This window comes from Medicago sativa, chromosome 8, assembly GCF_051527215.1.
Source record: "Medicago sativa cultivar Bolivia chromosome 8, Bolivia_mono, whole genome shotgun sequence".
In the NCBI taxonomy this organism is placed as follows: Eukaryota; Viridiplantae; Streptophyta; class Magnoliopsida; order Fabales; family Fabaceae; genus Medicago; species Medicago sativa.
The window spans coordinates 19104129-19131797 of NC_140756.1; the positions used below are offsets into that span (position 1 = coordinate 19104129).

General features: G+C 34.5%; 1 protein-coding gene, 2 long non-coding RNA genes and 1 pseudogene across 4 annotated transcripts; 1 reads left to right on the top strand and 3 right to left on the bottom strand.

Moving 5' to 3' along the window:
• Positions 1 to 1550: 1550 nt before the first annotated feature.
• Positions 1551 to 3630, bottom strand: LOC146897567 (hydroquinone glucosyltransferase pseudogene; annotated as a pseudogene). Its single transcript, XR_015024129.1, has one exon. The product of XR_015024129.1 is annotated as a hydroquinone glucosyltransferase pseudogene (transcript).
• A 5545-nt stretch (positions 3631 to 9175) lies between these two features.
• On the bottom strand, positions 9176 to 11230 carry LOC146897568 (uncharacterized). Its single transcript, XR_015024130.1, has 3 exons — positions 11164 to 11230; positions 11011 to 11079; positions 9176 to 9819 (listed from the first exon to the last, which is right to left on the bottom strand). It is a non-coding gene; the product is annotated as an uncharacterized LOC146897568 (long non-coding RNA).
• A 3408-nt stretch (positions 11231 to 14638) lies between these two features.
• Positions 14639 to 18076, top strand: LOC146897569 (uncharacterized). The gene is made up of 2 exons (XR_015023848.1): positions 14639 to 14821; positions 17766 to 18076. It is a non-coding gene; the product is annotated as an uncharacterized LOC146897569 (long non-coding RNA).
• A 582-nt stretch (positions 18077 to 18658) lies between these two features.
• Positions 18659 to 22459, bottom strand: LOC146897570 (protein trichome birefringence-like 25). The gene is made up of 3 exons (XM_085738496.1): positions 21885 to 22459; positions 21477 to 21760; positions 18659 to 19673 (listed from the first exon to the last, which is right to left on the bottom strand). Exons 1-3 carry the CDS (start codon positions 22141 to 22143, stop codon positions 18900 to 18902), a joined length of 1317 nt encoding a protein of 438 aa, XP_085594622.1. The 5' UTR covers positions 22144 to 22459; the 3' UTR covers positions 18659 to 18899.
• Positions 22460 to 27669: the final 5210 nt, after the last annotated feature.

The following is a 27669-nucleotide window of genomic DNA, read 5'->3' on the forward strand; positions in this document are numbered from 1 at the left end:
GGTTATACCAATCCTTTGACACCAAGTAGGGAGAAAAAAATGTATATAGTCTTGCTAAGGGAGGGAAAGAAAGACAGGAGATTTATATCAAGTTTAGTGTATTAAAGATAAAGAGTGAAAATTTATTGTTTAGGAAAGATATATAAAGGAAATGGAAAAATTATTTAGTCTTGATTTATTTAATGAAGGTTATACCATCTTAAAAGACTCTAACATGCTAGGCATTTGATTAGAGGATCAAAACTATAACTACTATCATGGTACTGAAGGACACGGGGTAAAAAGAAGGGTTAAAAGGATGAGTATGGAAAGAAAGTTGGGCATGAAAACATATTGATTGAAGTGTGGAAAAGTCTTGGAGATAGAGGCAATAAGTGGCTTAACAATTGTACAAATTATAGAGGAATCAAACTTATGAGTCATACCATAAAATTAATGAATAAGAGCGATTGAACCGAGAGTAAGAAAAGAGACTCGAGTTACTGATAATCAATTTCGTTTTATGTCTAGGAAGTCAACTATGAAAGTGATCCATTCACCATGATCTGTGATGGGGCGATACCGGATGGATATGAAAAAGAATTTATTTATAATCTTACTAAAATTGTGAAAAATATACAAATTTCTTACATGCGTTTAGCACGGCTATCCAAATATATATAATTTGCTGATTTGGTGTTAACTAGGTCAGAATTCAATGGATATCCGCTTAAAATAATAGTAATAGAATACACACGCACAAAAAGAGAGCAGAGGAACCAGACAAGGAGCATAATAAAGGAACGTAAGGAGTGCCAGAGGTAATCAATAATTGTAAAACCATACCGAAAAGAAAAAGAGAAATAACATAAACAATAACACAAAAAATCAACAAAGGATTTCTTTTGAACAAGCAACAACTGAAAACCATGATGAAATTGAAACCAATAAAAAATTGACAGGCCTAGAGGCACTCCACAATTGGGAAACAAAACAGGATGCAAGCTACCTCCATAACTCAAACACAAAAACGACTTGTCCTTACTAGCCACACAAATCACTACCGGCTACAATAGAAAATATGTTCCACAAACCACTCATAATAGGAACAATGGCTACCTGAGATCTTACCGAAAAACTGTTTTCAAGAGGCAAATTCTATAATAGAAAATAAGTATATATATTTTTTTTAAATGCCAATATAATATATTCTTAGTGAAAATATTATTATGTTAGAGAGATTGAAACAATTACTTTTATTTTTTATTTTATTTTTAGAACGTCGAATGTTAGTATTTAGTTGTTAGGTTAATATTTACTCTTTCGTTCAATTTGAACTCATGCATGACTCCAACTCCTAATCCCTTAACCCAAACCAGTCGAGCTACCAAAAACCCCAACACCCCCTCCCCAAGATAAAATTTCATATTTACTTTATACTTATTTTTAATGACAAATGTTAGTAATTAGTTGATAGATTAATATTTACTCGTTTGTTAGAGTTTAAACCCATAATCTTCAACTCCTTATCTCTAAACTCACGTCAACTAAGTTATCCAACCCTCCATCTCTTGAAACAAAAATACATATATACTTAATATTATTCGTAAAACCAAATATTTTATTACAACTATATAATTTTTTTTTGCAACATATCTAAATGGTAAGCAAGAATAAAATTATCTTCATCTAGTAATAAATTACGATTAACAAATTAAATGACATAACCAAATTATAACTAACAAAAATAATGGCAAGGGTAAGAGGAAGAAATACATAGAAAGAAGAATAAATGAAATGCAAATTCAATTTGGTATTGTCACACCTTTCCATTTGAGAGCCAATTCACATATTTGCTTTGTTGAAGAACCATTTTCCTTTAGAGCATTAGTAGCTGCATCTTTGAGATCCTTCATTCTATAACGAATCTTCTGCTCTTCCTCTCCTACCATTAATCTCTTCACAACACTTGCAATTTCTTCCCTTTGAACCAACCCATTTTCACCAACTTTTGGTCTAATAGCCACTTTAACTTTTTCACTCAATAAAACAGCATTCATCTTTTGTTCAGCATAGAGTGGCCATGCAATCAAAGGCACACCATTCACCACACTCTCAAGAGTTGAATTCCAACCACAATGACTCACAAACCCTCCAATTGAGATATGGCTCAAAACTTGTGCTTGTGGGGCCCAATATGGGAGCACTAAACCCGTCCGTTTAGTCCTCTCTATAAAACCATTTGGTAAAAATTCAAAAGGGTCAACATTACTATTTGCAATAAAATTAGAATCATTTTCAACTTTATCCTTTGGACACCTTAAAACCCACAAGAACCTATGTTCACTCATTTCCAACCCATAAGCAATTTCATCTGTTTGAGCACTAGTAAGGATCCCCTCACTACCAAAATTCACAAATATAACACTTCCACGTGGCTGCTCATCCAACCATTGAAAACACACATCAAATTCAGATCCATTATTAATAGAGTCTTCATTCACTAACGGTCCAACCGGATAAACCGGTGGTTCATTCTTTTGCAAAAAAGTAATAGCCTCCGGTTCAAGCTCAAAAAAACTATTCTCTATTATTCCTTTAGCCAACCTGTATCTTGTCATTTGGTGGAGAAAACACTTGTAGGCTTCGTCGTTTCGATCCTGAACCGGGTCTGGTAAGTCTTTCCCGTGAACCGCGAAACATCCAGGGATGTTAAGCGGTTCAGGGATATCCCTAAACTCGCCCTGAACTTTTTGGTCGAGTTGGGGAAAATAAAAGGCAAAGGACAAATTATTGGCAGTGGAAGGGAAGTAGAGATATGAAGGGATATCTAGTTCAACGGCCATGTCGAAGGCATCGGTGCCAAATAGGTCGATAATGAGAGCGGAGAGACGGTGGGAAGTCTTGAGAGAGAGTAGGGTTTGATGGAGAAAAGGGATAGAACGAAGGATGGTGGCTATCATGAGTGGTTCAGGTTTGGTGTTGGGTGGGAGGTCGGAGAGGGTGACCGGAGGGAGGAAGACGTGGGAAATGCCATGAGGTAGGGAGGTGAGTACGGTGGTTTGAGCCTTTGAAGGTGGACCGTCGTTGGGGATGATGAAGGTGATGGGGAGGTTATGTTTGGAGAGTCTCTTGGCGAATTCGATCATTGGAATGAGATGTCCCATTCCTGGAGTTGGAAACATGGCTACTAGAGGTGGTAGTTCTTGTTTTGGTGTGGTGAGGGATTGTTGTTGATATTCCATATTGAAGATTGAAGATTGAAGATGATAATGATAATGATAAAAAAAAAAAAAAGTGAAAGGATTTTATTTATATATGCTTTTGTGGTTTTGGTTGGAGCAAAGGTCGTGTTACTATTTTGAATTTGGAAAACAGGAGTATTGTGGAACAGTATGCATGTGTTGGTGAGAATTGATGGAAAGAACAAGAAATCAAGAATAAACTAGAGTTAGGCTAGATACAAGTCTTATACTATCTCCGTTCTTCTTGTGATTTCCATTAAATTCATTGAATAACTGATGTATTTAATTTATTAGACTAAATATCATTTATAAAATGAATCTAAAAAATGAATTATTTCTTATAATAAGAAACGAGTGTAGTATTTGTTAGATCACAAAATTGTTTGTGCTTTAAGTGATATATAGGAATGATATAGTTTACAATGTAATTTATTTTTTATTTTTTATACTAGTTAGTTGTATATCAAAATTAAACTCACAAACTTGACAATGAGTCAATTATATAAAATCGATTCTAGATAAAAGTGTATAGAAAATAAAGTGATTTTGTGCAAAAGTGAGTTTATGTTTCGTTACAGTTTAGAAGTAAATTGAATGATAAAATTGAATGTTAAAATCAATTATATAATAAAAAACTCTAATTTCTAGTAAAATTTATTTTGAAAGCAAAATCAATTATACCGAAAACATAAAGAGGGTGATGTGGAAGGGTAGTGTGTCCGAGGGTTGGTGGGAGGGAGGGAGGGAGTTTGGTGTGGTGGTGTGAGTAGGAGTGATGAAAATTATCTCTTGGAATGTAAGGGGATTGGGTGGCGGTGATAAAAGAAGGGAAGTTAGTCAATTGGTGAGGGAGTGTAATCCATTTATTTTGTGCATACAAGAGTCTAAATTGTCTGTTGTAAATGATTTGGTGTGTAAAGCTTTGTGGAATGATAATAATGTCGATTTTTCTTATCAACCTTCAAATGGAGCTTCGGGAGGTATAATTACTCTTTGGAATCGTGATGAGGTCGAGGTGTGGTCTTCTTTCAATTTGGAGCATGTGTTAGGTATTCAAGGCCAATTTGTGAAGTCGGGTGAGAAGTTCACTATTTTAAATGTTTATGCTCCGTGTGATTATAATCGGCAACAAATACTTTGGCAAAATATTTCAGCTCGTATGGTAACTTTGTCGGATGAAAATGTTTGTGTTTGTGGAGACTTTAATGTTGTTCGGTGTGCCGAGGAAAGATTAAGTGTGGGCAGTGTTACTAATTCTGCAGGTAGCGCAAGTTTCAACGAAATGATTGATGTTAATTGTTTTGTCGACTTACCTCTTCGGGGTCGTAGGTTCACTTGGTACCGAGGGGATGGGAGATCGATGAGTCGGATTGATCGGTTTTTGTTGTCAGAATCGTGGTGTTTGACGTGGCCTAATTGCTTTCAGATAGCCTCGTCGCGGGGTTTGTCAGATCATTGTCCTATCCGGTTGAGTATTGATGAGGCAAATTGGGGACCTAAACCGGTCCGTATGTTGAAATGTTGGGAGAACTTCTCAGGTTATAACTCGTTTGTCCGTGAAACTTGGCAGTCGTATCAGTTGGATGGATGGGGTGGTTTTGTTTTGAAGGAAAAATTAAAGTGGATCAAATTAGCTTTAAAGGAGTGGCATAGGAAACACTCTAGTAACCTACCAGCTCGAATTACTTCCTTGAAGGACCGTGTTGAGGCTTTAGAGGTAAAGGCCGAGACTTTAGCCTTGGTGGATGAGGAGATAGAAGAGATGCATGGTTGTTCCGAGGAACTGTTTTCCTTATCTCGGGTATCGGCTAGTATTTGGTGGCAACGGTCGCGTTTGCAATGGTTACGTGAAGGGGATGCAAATTCTAAGTTCTTCCACAAAATTATGTCTCATAGGAGTCGTCGGAATGCTATCCCATTTTTTATGGTAAACGGTGTGTTAGTTGAAGGGGTAGAAGATGTCCGGGCAGCGGTTTATGATCATTTTTCTTCTCACTATCAAGCTCACAGAGTTAACCGGCCAAGTATGGATGGGTTGATTTTTCGATCTTTAAATGTTCGTGAAGGGGCAGATTTGATTAAATCTTTTACCGAGGAGGAGGTTAAGAATGCGGTATGGGATTGTGATAGTTATAAAAGCCCGGGCCCTGATGGAATTACTTTTGGGTTTTTAAAAGATTTTTGGGATATGTTGAAGTGTGATGTAATACGTTTTTTGGTGGAATTTCATAGGAATGGAAAATTGGCTAAAGGAATAAATAGCACGTTCATTGCTCTTATTCCTAAGGTTGATAGTCCTCAAAGTCTGAATGATTTTCGGCCCATTTCGCTGGTTGGTAGCATGTATAAAATTTTGGCGAAGGTCCTTGCTAATAGACTCCGTTCTGTAATTGGTTCTGTGGTTTCTGATACTCAATCGGCGTTTATTAAAGGCCGCCAGATTCTAGATGGAATTTTGGTGGCGAATGAGGTGGTTGATGATGCTAGAAAACGAAAAAAGGACCTATTAATCTTTAAGGTGGATTTTGAGAAAGCGTATGATTCCATTGATTGGAAGTACTTGGAGGAAGTGATGGTGAAAATGGGTTTTCCGACTCTTTGGCGTAAATGGATCAAGGAGTGTGTGAGTTCGGCCACAGCGTCGGTGTTAGTAAATGGCTCTCCAACAAATGAGTTTTCTTTGGGTAGGGGCCTGAGGCAAGGGGATCCTCTATCTCCCTTCTTGTTTCTCTTGGCGGCGGAAGGGTTTCATGTGCTTATGGAGGCTATGGTTGCTAACAATCTCTTTACTGGTTACTCTGTGGGCAGATATGATCCGGTGGCAGTGTCGCATCTTCAATTTGCGGACGACACTATTATTTTATGTGACAAATCGTGGGCTAACATTAGAGCTTTGCGTGCCACTTTATTACTTTTTGAAGATCTTTCTGGTCTTAAAGTGAATTTCTCTAAGAGTCTTTTGGTAGGGGTAAATGTTCTTGGATCTTGGTTGTCAGAAGCATCAATGGTTCTAAATTGCAAGGTTGGTTCCATACCTTTTTTATATCTCAGATTGCCAATTGGAGGGAATGCAAATCGGTTGGTGTTTTGGGATTCTCTAATTAAACGTATTCAGTCTAGATTGTCGGTTTGGAAGTCGAAACACTTGTCTTTGGGTGGTCGCTTGGTTTTACTGAAGTCTGTCCTATCGTCCCTGCCTGTTTATGCTCTTTCTTTTTTCAAGGCTCCGTCAGGTATTGTTTCCTCTATTGAATCTATGTTTAATAATTTTTTTTTTGGGGGGGGGGGGGAGTGTAGACCATAGGAAAATAATTTGGGTTGATTGGAAATCTGTTTGTCGGAGTCAGGAGGTTGGAGGTTTGGGGGTAAGGAGATTGAAAGAATTTAATTTAGCGTTATTAGGGAAGTGGTGTTGGCGGGTGTTGGTGGATAGGGATAGTTTATGGTTTAGGGTGTTGGTGGCGCGGAATGGGTTGGAGGATGGTCATTTGAGAGTTGGAGGGAGTGAAGGGTCCGCGTGGTGGAGGAATATAGCGGCCTTGAGGTCGGAGGGGTGGTTTTATAATAATGTGAGCCGGTCTTTGGGTGATGGTAATAATATCTTGTTTTGGTCAGATGTTTGGGTGGGAGAGTTGTCGTTGCGTACTAGATTTAGTAGGTTGTATGAATTGTCTTTATTAAAAGGGGAATCAGTAGCTTCGATGAGAGCTTTAGGGTGGGGAGATGACGGTGAGGCGTGGAGGTGGAGGCGTAGGCTGTTTGCGTGGGAGGAGGAGTCGTTAGGGGAGCTTAGGCTTTTACTTCACAATATTTCTTTACAGGTTAATCGAAGGGATAGGTGGAAGTGGAATGCAGATCCGTCTTCTTGTTACACAGTTCAAAGTGCATACAATTCTCTCATTGCCCAGGTTCAAGTTGATAATGTGATGCCAACGTACCCCATTTGGCATAAGGATGTTCCGTTGAAGGTGGTGCTTTTTGTGTGGCGGATGTTTCGTGATCGGCTTTCTACAAAGGATAATCTCCATCGGCGTCATGTTTTAGCTTTTGATGCTCAATTTTGTGTTGGTGGGTGTGGACTTATAGAAACATCCAATCATCTTTTCTTACATTGTAATTTTTTTGGTTCGGTTTGGAATGTCATTTTTCAATGGTTAGGTGTAGTTTCGGCTTTGCCTTATGATGTTAAAGGGCATTTTAATCAGTTTAGCGCGGTATGTGGAGTCTCTAAATCGAGGCAATCTATTCTTCAGGTGATTTGGTTTGCAACAATGTGGGAAATTTGGAAGGAAAGGAACAATAGAATTTTTAATGCAAAGGAAAGCTCTATTTTGCAAATGGTGGACAGGATTAAGTTATTAACTTTCAAGTGGTTGAAGGTGAAGTTTGTCACTCTTCCCTTTAATTATCATGGTTGGTGGCTTAGTCCGTTTACTTTACTAGGCATAGGCTAATTGTTCTGTCTGCTTTCTGGAGGTTCTATGGTGCAGACTCTTGTCTTGTTTGTAAATTTCTTACATTGTATCACTTTTGAGGTTTTTATTCCTTGGCACACCTTGTGCTAGGAAGGCCTTTGTTGAGTTTATATACATCATTTTAGCTTCTTCAAAAAAAAAAAAAAATTATACCGAAAACAACTAAACATTTTGAAAGCAAAATCAATTATACCGAAAACAACTAAACATATGTGAACCAATTTTACATTTTTAGAATCAATTTTAACTGGAAATGAATAATAGACTCAAGCAATTATTGATTCAAATAAAAAAAAAATCATAATCTCTAAAAAGATTAGTAGAAATAAAGCGATTGATGACCACGAGGACTCCACAATGAGTTCTTATCACAAACTGTAATGGAGTTGTCCTACATGTACCGAGACATGTTTTCACCTTATCCTCCAATTGAGACTTATATGTATGTCCTATTATATATGATTGCAATTACAAGGACCTGAAGCGAATAATTCACAGCGAAAGAAAACAAAATACTAATGTTTTGAAATGATATGGTGTAAGTATGTGGTGGAGAATAATCATCTCATGGAACACGAGGGTTCATTGCAATTTGCAACGAAAATAAACTAATTCATGCAACCAGAAAACAAACTAATTACTCAAACATTCTACATTCAAACTAAAAACACAACGCGTTAAGCTAAATCCCCGCTCAAATTTTCCCATTTAAACCTTCATTCAAAATAACCTCAAAATGACGCTTGAGATTCTAGCTCGATGGTTGTCAGAGAGAGCTTAGTCGTATGACCTCCAAGTGCAGAGTTTACATCCTCTTAAGATATATCTAAAACGGGTATTAGGGTCACTTTAATTGATAAAAATAACCCTGAATTTGAGGATCGCACATGAACCTTAAAGACCATGAATGCATATACAAACAAGGGGAATCACACTCCATTAGAGATATGAACATTGGATAAAGCAAACCATCAAAACTCATAAACCCCTTTATTTTTTCCTTTGAATTCTTTTTTCACTCACACTTGCACTTTCATCTAAACTATTTGATATAAGTTAACCAACAAATTTAGTTGTAATATCAAATGTTTTCTAGTTGAGTTTTCAGAGAAGAATAATAGATTGAAAAGAGAGATTTTCTAGGAAGTAATCTCTATTATTAATTGTATTGTGTTGCATGAGAGAAAGAGCTTACTAGCTCAACTACACACACTTAGTAACTGATTTTGTTATTAGTTATAAAAAAAAAATTCTACTGTTCCTAGATTACAATACCAGTTAACTACTAATACTAGTTAACAAGGGAGATACTAGTTAACTAGAAACTGAACCCCTCAGTTAACATAACCTGAGGTAAATCATCAGCCGCTCTACAATTTCGACATAACAATATCTAAAAATTGGACCTACAAAAAAATTTCAAACTTGTCATAAAACGTTTAAAACAAAACTACATTGAAAATCAACTCAACTAGCTCCACAAACACTGCCAGCAGACATTTCTCAAATTAAAAATCAAAATTTATACAACATTCATCAAGAAATTTCAAAAGTCAGCGAAAGTTTATAAGCATTCATCAAAAGATTTTTAACATTGGTGTTTAAAACAGTTTAGATGACCCACATGTGCATCCACTTAGACTGTGCATCACAAGAGTACACACAATACAGGGGAAAAGCTCGAAGCCTAATCCAAAATAAGTACTACGAAATAAAATCCCCATCCGAAAAAGAAACCATGCAGTCAAAAGAAGCAAAACCTCATCAGTAGCAGTGATAAAAAAGTCAGTTAGCCTGATCAGGTGTGCCAGCTGCTCTACGATGTAGGTTGCCGTTGTTATCATCATTATCTCCTTCTCCATTTGTGTACTTCCTTCTTACAATAGCAAACTCCATTTTCAACTTAAGACGGTTGTTCGGGTTAAACCCAAAATAAACCAAGAACATTACGAGGAGATTCAAAAACAAACTCTTCCAACCAGTAACATCAAACAAGAATGCAACTATTACATAAGCAACTAAGCTAGACGCTATCAGACGATTGGAAACCATAGGTTCCCTAACTGATTCCACACGCAAACCTCCGACCACTTTGGGATTTGTCTCGATCTTCACAGCAACTATACTTCACAACAAGTCAGCACAAACTTCTTAGCCTCATATGCAACAATTCATGACCATATAGGGAAGAAAGGAAAGAGCAAAAGTTCAATTCAATATATAGTTGTATATATTATATATAGACTTACATTACATAGTTACATATACAAACATATAGTTCTAATTCCTATCAAATTAATTTCCATGCACTGTCAATGTAAAATACACTGTAAACAACATCAACTCCTATCAAATTAATTTCCATGCACTGTCAATGTAAAATACACTGTAAACAACATCAACTCCTATCAAATTAATTTTCATGCACTGTCAATGTAAAATACACTGTAAACAACATCAACTCCTATCAAATTAATTTTCATGCACTGTCAATGTAAAATACACCGTAAGCAACATCACAATCATTCATGTGCATGACTATAGATATCTCAGATAGTTAAAATAAAAGTCAAAAGGTTCTAATGATCTCAATGTTCTGATTGAATAACAATGTAAAAACTATTTACACTGATAATGTATGTGAATTAAATCCATTATTTCATTATGATATGATTGATCAGTACTATCTCTATACTCAATCATAAAATTCAAATTTAAGTTGTAGCCTTGTAGGATACTAGGGTATACTATGGACCGGTTTGGATTGGCTTATTTCTAAGCTTAAGCAAACAAATAAGTTTTTATGTATTATTCATAAGTTTATCAAGGTAGATTATTAAAAAACACAATTTTTGTTAGTGAGAACTTATGAATTAACATAAAATCTTATTTATTTGCATAAGCTACTTTTCATAAGCTAAAAAATAAGCCAATCCAAACAAACCCGATATCTTAAAATTTTCAGTAGGAACTCTGGTTTAAGAAAAAATCATATTCAATTTCAAAAATCTTGAACCTAAAATCGAGAGGGAAATTGGAAATTGATGAAAATACATTGAAATTTACATATCAAGATTAGTCATTAATCATATGCACATCAGATTAAAGAATTTTGATCTCATTCATTCGTATGATCAGAACATAAAGGGAATTAGGGTTCTTGGGAGATTTGGGGGAACAGAATCCAGTGAGAGAAAAACAAAATTAACAAAAGCATTCAACAACCTGAATCGCTAATTTAACAAAATGCATTGAAAATTCAAAATCAAGAATCAAATTGAAGGTTTATGAATTTAAAAAAGTTAACTAACCAAGAAAGGTGGTGGAGCAAATGCGGTAGAAATCGAAGCTATTCAGGTCCAATACAGTGACGAATTATTCTGAAATGAAAGAGAAAGTGTTAGAAAATATGAAAGAGGAGAAAGAAAGAAAAAGAGTGGTGCATGATCGTCGGAGATTCTTACGGTGGACAATCGGTGACAGGGCAGCCGGGAAGAATGTGATTTGGAAAATGAAATAAATGAAGTTTCATCACTCTCTTTATGGTCAAAAAATGTTTGTAATAAATTAAAAGTTTATTTTAAAAAAAAAAAATTTGACAAAATTTATAAGAAAAGTTAGAAGACTGTCAAAAAAAAAAAAAAGTTAGAAGTTTAATTTTAATTAATTAATACTCCCTCCGTCCGTCCTAAAATTTAACCAAAAAAATCAAAAGCTAAAAGAGTAGTGTATACTAATTAAATTCATAAGTTAATTTTTTTTCTTACATTTTGGGACAAAGAAAATGATTTTTTTTCTTACATTTTGGGACGGAGAGAGTAGTGTATACTAATTAAATTCACAAGTTAATCTTTTCCCTTTAAAAAAAATAGGTTAATCTTTTCAATTTTTTATTATATATAATGAATTGGTCTTAAAATGTTTACATTGTTACCCATTTTCCATCTAATTCTATTAAAAAGTATTTAATTCACCGTTTAACATTGAGTTGATAGATTGTGTTCTTCAACAAATAGACACGACGTGCACGGGAGGCTGTGGCCACTTCGAGACGGTAGATCACCTTTTTATCAGTTGCGACATCTTTGGGAGCATTTGGTATTTGGTCTGTAAGTGGCTCGGCAATGTTTTTGTTTCCTCTGGTGCGATTCGTGATCACTATGCTCAGATTATCCAGATGGCGGGTTTACCGCGACTTACATATTCATCATTGAAGGTAATTTGGCTTGCGTGTGATTGGGAAATATGGAAGGAAAGGAACAATCGTGTCTTTAAGAATGCGGTAACCGATCCTCACACCATCCTCGATAAAATTAAGTTGAATTCCTTCTTGTGGTTGAAAACTAACCAAGCTTCAATCACTTTTTGTTATTATGACCGGTGGCAACACCCACTGCTTTGTTTGGGTCCTTCACTGTAATATTTTCAGTGTTTTCCTTTGTTGGCGTCTTTTTGGTTAGGCACCACTAACTATGTAACTCTGTATTTGTTTTAGTGGTTCACTTTCAGCACACCTTGTGCGGGGTGATTCACTACTGGCTTTAGTAATATATTTCATTTTGCCTTCTTAAAAAAAAACATTGAGTGGATAGATTAAAAAAAATTATGACATCATTCATGATTAATTACATACTTTTTATTCTTTTTGTATGTGAATTCAATCAAACTCAATTTTACAAATGTAAATATGCTTGTTCGTCACTAAATTTTCATCAATCGACAAATTTCATCCACCAATTAACTGAAATAGGTAGAATGTTCCTTAATTTTATAATGTTCAATCAATTTAATCCATCTGCCCGGTCTAGACGACCAAACCTATAAATTACATAAACCCTAAGTTTACCAAACCCATAAATTTGGATTTTGGACTTTGAATCCGAAGATGTGATTCACAGAAACCATAACAGTGACGAATTATTCTGAAATGAAAAGTTTTTTCTTTTAATATTTTTTTTTTTTACAAATTTTATAAATTTAATTTTACGAGAATAAGTAAAAAAAAAATTCTTGAAAAAATTACTCCCTCCGTCCCAAATTGTAAGACGTTTTGGGCATTTCACACATATTAAGAAATGTAATTAATATTGTGTGCGAATGAGATATTATGGGTTGTTTTACAAAATTGTCCCTAATAAATGATATGAGAAAAATAAATGAAAGAATTGAAAGAAGAAAGAGTAATAAATAGTTAAGGATATAATAGGAAAAATAACATTAATGTTTCATTGATATTGTAAAGCGACATATAATTTGGGACAATTTTTTTTTCTTTCTAAAATGACATACAATTTGGGACGGAGGGAGTAGTTTTTTAAAATAACAAGATTAAATAGGATAAAAGTTTGTCTTTTTTCTTACATTTTAGGACAAAGAAAATGAATTTTTTTCCTTACATTTTGGGTCGGAGAGAGTAGTGTAAACTAATTAAATTCATAAGTTAATCTTTTCCCTTAAAAAAAAGGTTAATCTTTTCAAATTTTTATTATATATAATGAATTGGTCTTAAAATGTTTACATTGTTACCCATTTTCCATCTAATTCTATTAAAAAGTATTTAATTGACTGTTTAACATTGAGTTGATAGATTGTGTTCTTCAACAAACAGACATGATGTGTGCGGGAGGCTGTGGCCACTTCGAGACGGTAGATCACCTTTTTATCAGTTGCGACATATTTGGGAGCATTTGGTATTTGGTCTGTAAGTGGCTCAACGTTGTTTTTCTTTCCTCTGGTGCGATTTGCGATCACTATGCTCAGTTTATCCACATGGCGGGTTTACCGCGACTTACATATTCATCGTTGAAGGTAATTTGGCTTGCGTGTGACTGGGAAATATGGAAGGAAAGGAACAACCGTGTCTTAAAGAATGCGGTAACCGATCCTCACACCATCCTGGGTAAAATTAAGTTGAATTCCTTCTTGTGGTTGAAAAGTAACCAAGCTTCAATCACTTTTTGTTATTATGACTGGTGGCAACACTCACTGCTTTGTTTGGGTCTTTCACTGTAATATTTTCAGTGTTTTCCTTTGTTGGAGTCTTTTTGGTTAGGCGCCACTAACTATGTAACTCTGTATTTGTTTTAGTGGTTCACTTTCAGCACACTTTGTGCGGGGTGATTCACTAATGGCTTTAGTAATATATTTCATTTTGCCTTCTTAAAAAAAAACATTGAGTTGATAGATTTAAAAAAAAAATTATGACATCATTCATGATTAATTACATACTTTTTATTCTTTTTGTGTGTGAATTCAATCAAACTCAATTTTACAAATGTAAATATGCTTGTCCGTCACTAAATTTTCATCAATCGACAAATTTCATCCACCAATTAACTGAAATAGGTAGAATGTTCCTTAATTGTATAATGTTCAATCAATTTAATCCATCTGCCAGGTGTAGACGACCAAACCTATAAATTACATAAACCCTAAGTTTACCAAACCATAAATTTGGATTTTGGACTTTGAATCCGAAGATGTGATTCACAGAAACCATAATGACCTAGACGTCAATATTCCAACAACCAGATAATCATGTTTGTAAATCAATATTTTGTGCTTAGAAGAAGATGGAGGTGAAAATATTCAAGGAATTTGAAGGTTTATTTGGATGGAAATTTTTGTGATTTAAGGAACAGGATGAAGATGTTCGTATGGTTTATGAATTCATTTATTTTTATAAAAAAATATTTTATAAAATAAATTATTAAATATATTATTAAATAAATTAATATTTTTATGTTTTTTTAATAAGAAAAATGAACAAAAAGATTAACTTACGCATATTTTATCCCATGACCTTAGCTCAAATATATGCAAGGTCCGAGTTTCGAATCCAGACAAAAAAAAAACTTACGCATTTTTTAATGGCGTCCGTGATTGAAAAAAAAAATAAGATAATGTAAGCCTTTATTTAAGTAACCTTCAAAATAAAATAAAAACAAACGATAGTCATAGTTGGGTAGAGCCATAAAACAGAGGAGCAAAACCGGAGGAAGAAGTTAGCAGAAGAAGAAAAAGATGATCTATCGGAGGTGGAGTCTCCTTACAGGTCCGACGGCTCTTGTCGCTGGCGTAGTGGCCACTGTCGCCGTCGCCAACTTCGTATTGGTCAAGAATGTAATTTCCTCTCTCTTTCTCTCTCACCCCCTTTTATGCGATTGATTCATCCCTGTTTATATTTGTTGAAAGGATCGATTTTTATTGATGTAAACGATGATTCATGATCTGGGTTTCCAGTAATTTAATCAATTTCATTTGGGGTTGTGAGGGTTGGATTTTGAGACTTGTGATTAAAATTGTGTAATTTGGCTTGTTTTGTTATGTTATCTGCCATTAATTATGATCATTTGATTCTTTTTTATTTCTGAATGAAGCTGGTATTTTGGGTCTTGTTGATTACTTTTGCTTCTTCCTTATGGATTTATAGAAAATTCATTTGTTTGATTGCTCCCTAACATTAGGGTTTTCTCTTCCGAGGAATTTAAAACATGTTATTGAGCTGGAGTTTGGTTGTTCTCGAGGCAAGCAAACTTATATTATTTCAATTGCAATAGCTTGTTAAATACAAGTATTTTATTGATTAGTTAAGTCAAGTTGATTAATGTTTTAGCTGAAGTGTAAGCATAGTTTTAATATCTAGTAATGGAAGGAGTGATTTAGTCCCTTAATGGATTGCATATTAGGATTCTTAGTCACTAAAATAGGAGGATTATACAAGAGAACCGTGTTTGATTTAGTCTATGATTTAGGCACTTTTTAGATATATAAGTACCTAAATTTGCAGTTTATAGAATAAGTACCTATCATATTTTTTTCTTTTGGTCAACAGTGAGGGGCAAAGCCCCACCAGAAGAATAACTAAATTAAAGTCCCCTTGGGAAGGTTACAAAGTGAGCATCTCCCAAAAGAGAGTTAGAAATAAAAGCAGGAATCAACATAAACATTCTACAAGGGCCTTCTAAAGATAACCTGAATTTAGCTAGACTTAGGGATGGGCAAAGTTTGGTTCAGAACCAAAACTGTTTGCGAACTGAACCGAACTATAAGGGAACAATTCGAACCGAACTGAACCGGTCTTCAAACTGGTGAACTGTTTAGTTATAAAAAAAAAAAACTGAACTGTTCCCACATAAATAAACATTTCAAAAATAAGAACCAAATGCCCTGTTGTGATACGGGAGTAGCTGTATCGATCTGCTAACAGAAGTACGAGAATTGACAGGCTCAACTTCGTATTTTGCTGTCCAAAAACCCCTATCCATATACTCAGATTGATGCTCAATAGAGTGATTCCCATTCGAGAAAACAAACTCATTATGATTACTCCAGATTCTGTCCAGCACAGCGGCAAACAGAACTGTCCATCGTCCTAGAATCGCACCATTTTTCACCAAATTCTCGACCAGCCAATCGCTGCTATTGTTTCCACAGAAAAAGCTGTCTGTTGTCGAATTCTTAAAATACAGCCAAACAGGTTTAACTTGATCACAATCTCTGAAAACATGGAACCCTGTTTCCAGGGCTTGCATGCATAAAGGACGTGTCATCATCCGTTATGCCACACTTTTTTCGAGTAGCATTAGTCATTGAAACACCCATACCAATCTTCCAAAGCAAAAGCTTTATCCTCTCAGGCCCCTTCCATTTCCAAATTCACTTGAACAACGGATTTGGTTGAGTGAGATTGCTTTGAATAAGAAAAGCATAAGCTGAAGTTGTAAAGTACCATCAGGAGTGTTATTCCAAACAATAATATCATCCTCGTTGTTGCTTTGTAGCGGGGGGGTACACTTTGATTTTATCAATAAAGTTACTTGGAAGAAGTGTTAGAAGTTTATTAAGATCCCAATCACCCGTGTTCAACACAAAAGTCTTTACTGGAGTCACATAATCAACCAAGGTTATATTAACCCATTTGGGTTTGGTCTGGTGGTATTGGCTTGGGACCTGGGAGTGTGCTCCTCCTCGAGGTCTCAGGTTCGATTCTCCCTAGTGCCAATTTAGGTGCGCTAATTCAGCTTCTTCAAAAAAAAAACCAAGGTTATATTACCTAAAACATTGTCCTGTAGCCTTCCACAGTTGGGCAGCCATGGGTCTGTCCAGAAATTCACCAGAGAGCCCTTTCCCACTCTCCATAACAAATTCTCTTTAACATTTTCCCATCCCTTACAAAGCCCACTCCAAAAATTAGATTGAGATTTCTTTGTTTGGAATCTAGGCATCAAGTCTTGACCACATGTGTACTTATGTCGAACGACTTGAACCCACATGTCTTGTTTACGATGACATGACACACATTTCAACCCGCTTCCATCGTCATGGCCATATTCATAAATCTAGCAGACCATAAGACCTCCATTCACTTTGGGAATGCAAATAGAATTCCAGGCAACTAAGTGCATATGCTTTTGATTTGGTGTGTCTCCCCATATGAAGTCCCTGCATTTGCGGACTGCGATCCATATCATCACAGATAGAACAGGGGAGATAGACTGTTTGCATTATGTACGAAGGAAGAACTGTCATATATAAGCTCTTGTCATTAGCTGTTTCCATAACAAAAGATAAAATAAAGTCAAACTGTGTACCCAAAAAGAAAGTCAAGCTGTTTTTGTATAAGCTATAAGTTATTCTGGCGGGCTAGTTGAAATCAGCCTAAGACAGTTTATGAACATATCATAAGTTGTTTTTATAAGTTCTTCTAAACAGCCTCACAAGTGCTTATGCCAGGTAATAAGCTCAAATAAGCCAATCCAAATAGGGACTTAGTTCTTGATTTTATGTTGTTCAATTGTATCATTTTCTGTTGAAAGTTTTGGCTATCTGAGTTAGTAAGGTCCAATGCAAGGGCTGTCCATTTTGCAGTAATACCTACAATAATTGTTATTCTGCTAGGTGAGGTTGCTTAGATGGACAATAACAGTTATTTGAATGGTTTATATGCTAATGTATTGAAGTTGTTATGTCTCTCCTATCCATAATATTCTGGCTGTGTTTTTTTCTAAACCGTTAAATGTTGTTTTGTGATTGTAATTTACGTATTTTATTGTGTACTTTCCAGGACCCATTTACCAAACCAGTTGAGAGGAAGTTTGGAGACCAACCTGCAACCAAGTAGTAAGAAAGACGTCACAGTGGTTTGTGTTTTGATGTAATCCATACAATTGATTTATGAGCCCTGTATGCCTCTTTGCAAGACATGCTTGCTAGTTAATAAATTCTGAGGTGTCAAATGAAGTGTAGACTCTGGAGTATGGACCCTAGTTTAGAACTAACACACAAAAGTTCTAGAGAACTGGTTCACATTTCAGAGATCCGTGTTTTTTTTGGGTACAATTGTCAAATGAAAATGTGTCATAATCTTCCATTTCATATCTTTTATCCTTATCAATTTTCTGTTAAAGCTCGCTTTGCTTTTCTGATTTGTTTATGCCATAGTTCTCACCTTTCTATGCTTAGTGTTTGTGTTGATTGAGTGTTAAAGCTCAGAGACTGCTTATAAAATTCAAAGATGTGCAAGATTGATGTTTATCTGTGTGCATATATGATTAATTGACTTAGTTTCAAGCAAACGAAATCCAAGACAGAAACGTGACACATTTTCGGATATTAAGCATTTGAATGGGCTGTAATCGGTCATTGACCCTCTTTTATGTATAAGTTTGATGTCATTCAACAGTTAGCATAAAATTCAGGATGAAAATTCAGTTTGCAATATTGCAACAAGTATAAATATTTTACTATTGCCTTTCGAAAGAATGTCATTTCGTACATGTTTTATTTGCACATATATGTACCTCCCTTATCCCTCTTAGTACTTTGATGTATCAAGGCATGCTAGAAACTTGACTGTAAACTGTAGTACATGGAAATGAAATTGCACTGGTGTGTGGACTCTAGGGAGCACAGCAGCTCTATCGTTATTCAATTTTGTTTCTTCATTTGAGCATAAACTAAATAAAATAGGCATATATTATTATATTATATTCATTATAAAATTCATGGTGAAAAAAAAACATGAAATGGGTTTTTACATGAGTAATAATGTATACATATTGTTCTGTAACAAATTGATTACGTGTTGCCACCTCATTTGTCTTTTGCATGTTTTGATTATACTGCACAATTCCATGTACACAAATCCTGAATTCAAAACGATAATTATTGTAACCAAGGACATATTATTGTCACATTACTAAGCATTAACTAGCATTTCCATTACTATATCATTCCATGAATCAATTGGTCCTGGTAAACACCAATGTAAACAATCATTCTGAACTTTATCATTCTTATCCTTAGCAAATGGTTGGAATTGCCGGTAAGGTCCTGGATGTCCATCTGGTCTAAGCAATGAAAGAAAAGTTGTATCCAAAAGTTTCAAGTTCACACCATTCTCAGATCCTTGTGACGAAGCCTTCGCAAACTCTTGAACTTCAATACCTCTCATGATAGAATCTACATCTATCATATCGATTTCACCCTCTTTGAAGGGTACAGTTCGATTACAATACCCTCCACTAAACCATTCACCATTCTCAAAGTGATCTGGTGTTGTAGTTCTAAACAAAACAGTTGCATTATGGCTAGACTTTGTGAAGAAGTTGAAAACAAGTTGTAATGCTTTTCGGTACGCGTAGTCGAACCCTAGATCAGTCAAATTCTTTCCAGGACAGTAATGACAGCCAGATACTGTGTTGTTTTCATGAAATATTGCAGATTTGAGAAACCATTTTCCACCACCAATCACAACATAATCAAAATTGTTGAATTGGTTGGTCCAATTATGGTCAAGAGTATCAAGGTGAAGTTGAACCATTGAAGATGAAACTCCATTCATGTCTTCATAAATAGCTGCTTTAATAAGAAAAGGGGTCCATATTACTGAGAGTGTGAAGTTATGAGAGGGAAATTTCCATATCTTTGATCTATATTCCTTGTCATGGTAGACCTCAACAGCTGGTTCCACCTGTTAGAGTAAAATCATTGGAAGTTGATTTAATACAAATTTTGTAGGAGCAATTCTTGAGACAATACATGATGCAACAAATAGGTAAACCAAGTATTTGTGGGGACAAAGATGATCGAAGTAAAGAATGCAGACATAACAATAGGTGCAAGACACCACTCAAAGAATGCACACCAATTTTATTTTTTTAATAAAACAATACACACCAGTTAATTTATTGTTTCAATGGTTTATAATAATTTTCATAAAAAATTGTTTATAACAAATTAACTCAAGATATTATTGTCTTTGTTAGTTTTAGTTGGTACTCCCTCCGTCCCATATTATAAGCAAAAAAAAAAATGACACTTATTAAGAAAATCAAAACATAATAGTTTGCAACATAGTTTCTTGTGTTATTCTTGAAATAAGTTTTATAGGAAGATGTAAAAACAATTTTCATTGGTTATTGATTATTGAGAAAATGAAAGAGAGAGCAAATTGAATGCACTTTGCATTTAATTTTCCTTTGGAAAAGATAATTTTTTGAAACAATATAATTAAATATGATAAAAGTTTGTCTTTTTTGCTTATAATTTGGGACGGTTTTTTTGCTTATAATTTGGGACGGAGGGAGTATGTCAAATTGTACAATCATTATGTGATGAGCAGAATGAGAACATACTTGTAAAGCAAAGAGGCAATGGTAAAAAAAAAAAAAAAAATCCCTGCCCTAGAATAATGTTCTAAATCCCTGCCCTAAAAAATCACTATAAATTAACAGTGTAAACCAATTTTACATAATTATTCATTCATATTTTATCACTTTGTTTAAAAAACCAGAATATGCACTTGGAATGAGTAATTAAGTAATGAACATAACTTGGTAAACATATAAGGTTTTCACACTAATTATCAAAAAGCTTATCATAAACATCTGGTTGCAAGTCACTCCTTATTCAATGTAGGTAAACCTTTATGGAAAAGACAGTGGACCAACCCAACCATAAGTTATTAGCACCAGCTGTCTTCAATAATCAACAGCTTTAATTTGTTGACAATGACAAGGGTTTTACCTATATAAAATGACATAACATGCAATCTATTGAACATGAATGATTTTGACCATGCTTCATGATCGATGGGCTCAAACAATGTTTGTGTAGCAAATTAGTTTACATCATAGAATCACATGGCCTCATTTTAAAATTTTGGAACCATGCCTGTTACTACATTTGAATACATAGAAAAATCCAAAAAAGATGTTTCATGCTGAATTCTTAAAATTTTACAAGCCAAAAAAAGGTGGAGTGAAACACAAGTGTCTTCAAAGGTTGGTGAGGGAAAAAGAGTACACTTGAGTATGTTTTTAAATTGCGAGCGGCAATCATAATTACAGTCCCAACGTCGAGATTTTACAACCATATCGTAACTGCAACTACAGTTACATTAACTACATTTTACCCGTAATATCAAAGATCACAACATAATCGCAGTTTAAAATCTTCCAAGAGTAAAATTTTCAAATAAAACGCTAGGAATTTAGGTTTGCACAAAAGAGTGCACTTGAGTAGGTTTTAAATTGCGATCCACAATCATATCTACACTTACAACATCAAGATTTTTCATCCAAATGCATCACAACTGCAATTGACGCTCACATCTGCCGTATTTATCCACAATATCAAGGATCATATTATAAACACATGTTAAAATCTTGATTAATTAGTTAGTACTAATCAAGATTAAATTTAATCATTCAAACAAAAAGGACTAGAATATCAAGTTGCAAATTGGATACCAAACCAACAAAGTTAACAATACCTGTGAGAGAATGCAAAGTAGGGACTGAACATGGTTGCGTGAGATGGAATCACCAATAAAGGCCATTGCTTTATTCCTCATGAGACTAAGAAACTTCTTTGGGTTGAACTTTGGTAATTCACAATCTTTTGGATTCCATCTCCAATAAAGGTACCCTAAATCAGGTCTTCCATTTTTCATACAATTTTGATGAGGTTCAATCACATGGCAACTCTCATTAGTGTACATTGGTTCAGATAGATCAGAAATCCATTCTCCCACAAAAAGGTCACATTTTCTTGTACCTAAACAAACAATTGTTAAAGTACATTATTAGCACCATTTGAAACACCAGCATAAACACTTAGCATTATTTAAAGACACAAAATGAACAATTTATGCACAAAAACCACATAAAAAATTTCTTACCATTCAGAGAGTTTTTGCTCTGATTGTTTACTTGAAATTCATCATATTCTGGTGCTTTAAGAGGGGAAGAGACAACAGAAGACTCTGATTTTGTCTCTGTTTGAGGAGGAGGAGGAGAAGGTATCTGTATCACTACAAATGATGATAAACTGAATGAATCCCAAAAGAGAAGACGAAAAGCAAGACCAGCAAAGAAAAATGATGCTGCAAATTTAACACAGAAAAGGTTGTGATTTTGCAGTGAAAACAATGAGCCCATATTTTCAGACCTTAGTGCTCTCTTCACCAGCTTGAGTGACCAAAAGGTGGAAACAGAAACAAGCTTTGGTGTTTGGATTAAGCTACTTTGACATAATGACTACAAACCAAACGGTGTTGTCAAGTAGTAATTAGTATAGGGAAATGGAAACCATTGGTTGTGATAAAAGTAACCTGTTTTATTCATGCAGCTAGTTAGGAACATTAAATGTGGTGATGTAATTATAGATAGAGGACATTACATGGGCCATGTGGGCGCTATAAATGGTAAAAATGTAGCCGTGGTATTGAGAGAAGAATATGTGTCATTTGGTCTAGGTGTATGTTTAACCGTATAATACTCCATCCGTTCCAATTTATAAGAAAAAACTCAAATTCACACTTATTAAGAAAACAAAAATATAGTAGTTTGAGGTATAATTTTTGTGTACTTCTTGAAATAAGTTTCATGGAACGATGTAAAAACAATTCTTATTGGTTAATGATTATGGGGAGAATAGAAAGAAGAACAAATTGAATGCAATTTGCATCTAATTTTACTTTGGAAAAGATGATTTTTTTGAAATAACATAAAAGTTGGTCTTTTTTGCTTATATTTTGAAACAAAGAAAATGAGATTTTTTTCCTTATAATTTAGGACGGAGGGAGTACATAAACTAAAACTATATACTTTCTGCTGACTCAAATATAAACAAAATGTCGAATGTATTTGATTAAAATTTTGATCAAATAGAGTTTATTTTTTGCTTATACTTAAGTTCGAATGGGTATGTAAAAGTAGTCAAACGATGTGTTGTTCTGATTTGGATTTGTTGTGATCATCAAATCACATATATTTATATCATTTAGATCGAATGATACATATTTTAATGTATATTATGGTTTAATTTTTTGAAATCAAGATTAAAATACGCAATGTCTTATCCCAATACAAAGGTCATCAATATCCTTGTTAAAACATCAACCAATAACAAAAGATTAAAGTAAACGAAAGTAAAAAAAGACAATGACATCGATCTTTGTTAACGCAGTTCAGCCAATGATACTTATATCTGCGAGTATGTAGCAGTTTTATATATATATATATATATATATATATATATATATATATATATATATATATATATATATATATATATATATAGTATTACTGCTACAATTCATATTACAATAATACCTGTGAATTGCCTTCTTCAATGTCTTATATATGAGTTATAGTCAACAATCCATCTGTTTCATTTTTTATTTCGTGTGACGTTGGTTTGTTCATCGTCTTTGTGCGACGTTGGTTTGTTGGTCGTCTTTGTGCGACGTTGTTTGTCTTTCTTGTTATTTTCAGGTATTTGTCCGGTTCAGATTGTCAGATTAGCTTCGATCCAGTGTAGATCTAATCAATGACTTTAGCTTCATCCACGTTGCAGATATGGAGATATGATTATTTCGGAGACTTAAATATAGTCATATGTGTAGGCATTTGTGCTTTGCCGTTTTATGCTATTAACATGGATGCTGTGAATCTGTTCACAGATTCATCCTTTTTGTTTTTAGGAAATTTGCATTATATCGATGTATTATATCAATTTGAATGAATGAATATAATTTATTTTTGTAAAAAAAAAAAAAATGGATTGCCGACTACAACAAATTTAAATCCGTGTTCTCCAACTCGAAATGTTTGTAGAAGGTAATTCATGCATTCATTCTGTCGACACATCATTAGTTGTTAGAAATGTCTTTTTTCAATGATTGACTAAAGAAACCTAATAAAGTAAAATTCATTTAATTTATTTTTGTAGATTTTAATAAAGAAAAAGAATACTGAATTATAAAAACAATTGGTGTTTGGGCAGTTTAAGTGATTTGAGCTACGTGATTAATGAAGTTAAGGAGTTCAGGGTCTAAGGTTCAAGTACTGGTAAGAAAAAGGTACTATCATACTAACATTTGTTTTTAAAAAAGTCATATAAAAACAACTAAAATTTTGGAAAAAAAAAAATAAAAGTTTAAAACATCAATGATTAAAAAATGAATGGAGGATACAAATCCACTCGTACACATACGAGAATAATTAAAGTAGTTTCATGTTCGTAGGTTATCAAAATTGCTTTTGATTGTTTAGGTGAAACATGCTTCATCACTTTGGTTGAGTAACATCCAAGGCATATATTTGCGTATTGATTATGCATCTGATTAATGAATATTACCAACTTTATTCAACTTTTTACCTTTGTAAGTTTTATACATCGTTTTAATTTATGTGCTATTTGCTCTAGACTATTACAATGTATGGAAGCTTCTAGGGTTGGCTCAATATATACGAAGGGCTATAGTAAACTCTAAATAAATAAGGGTGGACCCTTTTTTGAATGAGGTCTAATAATACACTAAAATCTACTTTTTTGGAGCACACTAAAATCTACTTTAAAATATTAAGTGTGAAATATATCTCGGATCAAATTTTATCACGGCCATAAAACTTTCTTATGGTGAGATATAAATAGAGTAATGATATGTGGACACCTCTAATTCTTATATATATATATATATATATATACACACACACACTTATTCAACACCTCATTTTTTATATCTATTTTTTTTTTTTGGTGTTGTCCGGGTTCGAACCTCAGACCTTGCATATATTATGGATTGTTCTTACTCGAGGAGTATATCTCTTTCTTCTCATTCCATCACCAACGTATCATATATCTCTATTCCTTCTTCTCAACACGGTGCAATTGTTTACGGACCAGTAATTAAACGGTGAAATTAATTATTAAAGGGAATTTACTTTTGATCTTCACAATTGATCGAAAGTATAGTTCCCAAAAAAAAATTCCAAAAATATAGTTGAATATCTACTTTATTTTTGGGTTAATTAAGTAAATGGTCCCTATAAATATTCAAAATTTTGTTTTTAGTCCTTACAAAATAAAATCACACTTTTTAGTCCCTATAAAATTTTCCATCAACATTTTTAGTCCCTATAAAATTTTCCATCAGCATTTTTAGTCCTTATAAAATTTTTCCATCAACATTTTTAGTCCCTAAAATGCTTAAGGAAAATGTCACAGGGACTAAAAAGTGTGATTTTATTTTGTAGGGACTAAAAACAAAACTGTGAATATTTATAGGGACTAAAAACTTAATTAACCCTTTATTTTTTAAGAAACATGGATGCAAAAGGAAGCTCTCAATCCAAAATCTGAGCTCATTAGGATAGATCCATTGGACGGGGCCAAAATTAACAGCTCTAGCCACCAACAACAACTTACATTTTCTAATCTTGCTTTAAAAAAGTTCTGTTCTTAGGAAAATTGATTCTGCTAGTATTTGTTGTAGTAGTAATCTTTTTTCTTTCTTTTTTGACAGAATAATCTTTATCTTTATATAATTCAGATTTAAGCAATATTTTGGGATTACTTGATGTCGGTGCTAATGACATCCACTGTTTGTGACATTATGTCCGGCCATGTAGTTATTAGAGAACCGATGTTTTGATGGTGGTGTCGCAACTCATTAATCATGATGCAGTCAAACTGGCGGCATGTATTGAAGACGAAGTGACGCGCAAGAAAAGTTCATTCTGAATGGTGCAGATTTTGTATCCGGTGTCGGAATGATCCGAATTATACCTTTTTCGGAAAGTTCAGGACTTCACGAGCAAAATACATTGTTTGGCCACGACGTAGGGGTGAATTTAGTCATTCGAGGTCGTCTGAAGGGCCAAAACCGCATTTTAATATTTCAGCATATTCTATATTTTTCTATTTTATTTCAGTTAGTTATTTTTCGGCTCATACGAGTTTGTTATTTCCTGTAGTTTTTAAAGAATTTATGCAACCTAAGAGACACTTTTTCATTCAATAAAATTATCGAGACTTTTCTCAAAATTTTGGTGGATTCCAGAAACCTTTATTTAATAAGTTTTGAAGGTGAGAAAAACACAAGAAAGGGGGTTGAATTGTGTTTTGAAAAATTCTTCGTTTCTCCTAAAAACTGAACACACTGATCAGAAGCTAGGTGAGACAGCTTCTGAAGTGATAATCAGAATCTAAATGCAGCGGAATAAAACAGAGAGAGAGAAGAAGAACGACACAAAGCAATTATACTGGTTCCTTCCACAATCCGGAAGTAGTCCAGTCCCCCTTGCACTTCCAAGGAGATTTCACTATGAGTAATATCTGATTATAAATGCTCAAGCACACAAGCAAGAGACTTCCAATGCTCAAGCACACAAGCAAGAGACTTCCTTTGCTCAAGAACACAATCAAGAGACTTCCTGCTCAAGCACAACTGCAAGAGACTTCCTAACTAAACAAAATTACACAGAAAATTGTTTAAGGTTGAACACTTGATATACAATCAGAGGTGCTCACAATACAAATCAGATACAGACTCAATGGACTTAAGAATTTCTAAGATATGACTTTGAGACACAGAAATTCTAAGTGAATGCAGAACAATTTCAGTAGAGGTTTGGTACTTGTGAAAATCTTGTGAGTCTTTCGTTCAGCGTTCTTGCATTACCAAATCTCTAGGTCTTCACTCCTTTATATAGAGGTGTGAAAGAGACGTTGTGAAATTGCCAGCACACCAAAGAGTCGTTGTTGAAGCTTGATCTTTCACCAATGATCTTTTGCCTGATTTGGTTGTTGTCCTACGAAGAACCAATTTGAAATCCATTCCCCATCCAAAGGAACATATATGCAGGCGAGACCGTATTCTGGAGCTGTTTTCTTGTCTTGTAGCGTGGACACAAAACAGAGTGGTGGAGAACGTGGTTGTACAATTCGTACAAAGTACAATGTCAACGCTTTCGTCCAAATTGCAAGCACAAGCCTTCAAACACCTCTGAAATGACCGTTGCAATGTTCCACTAATTTTCTGCTATGTTTTCGAATCCAATAGACAGCTTTTGCAATGTAGATCCTTCAATCTTTGAATGTTTTGCAAATCCAGTTGATCTTCAGCTTCTGGTGAAATGACTTCTGATGAGGCAGCTTCTGATGATGCAGCTTCTGATGATGCAGCTTCTGATGAAGCAACTTCTGCAGCTTCTGATGGTGCAGCTTCTGATGATGTGGCTTCTGGACCTCTTGTCTTCAGAAGCACTATTCTTCAGGAGCAGCTTTACTTCAGGAGCGGTATTTCTTCAGGAGCAGCTTGACTTCAGGAGCGGTATTTCTTCAGGAGCAGCTTGACTTCAGGAGCGCTTTGCCTTCAGAATCATCTAAGCTTCATTTCCTTTGCTCTTTATTTGCTCATTCAGAACCAATGATGATGTAACTTTATAATTATGGTCCTGTACACTTGAACAAATATTAGCTAGTCCAATTTACAATTTTTAATACCTTGTTATCATCAAAACTCTTTAAGGTTCATTGTTAAACACATTTTGTTCCAACAATCTCCCCCTTTTTGATGATGACAAACAAAAGTATTTAAAATTGATCAATTGTTGTTAATCTAATTAACAAGTTGACTTTGGGGTTCTGAGGTTTGTAAGCTCAAAGTCTGAGGTTTG

Excerpts from the sequence above, each read along its gene's own strand:
- LOC146897570 (XM_085738496.1), bottom strand. The coding sequence starts at position 22,143 with ATGGGCTCATTGTTTTCACTGCAAAATCACAACCTTTTCTGTGTTAAA. Across the intron at positions 21,761-21,884 it reads GAGCAAAAACTCTCTGAATG|GTACAAGAAAATGTGACCTT; the intron begins GTAAGAAATTTT and ends TTGTTTGTTTAG. Across the intron at positions 19,674-21,476 it reads TACTTTGCATTCTCTCACAG|GTGGAACCAGCTGTTGAGGT; the intron begins GTATTGTTAACT and ends TTACTCTAACAG.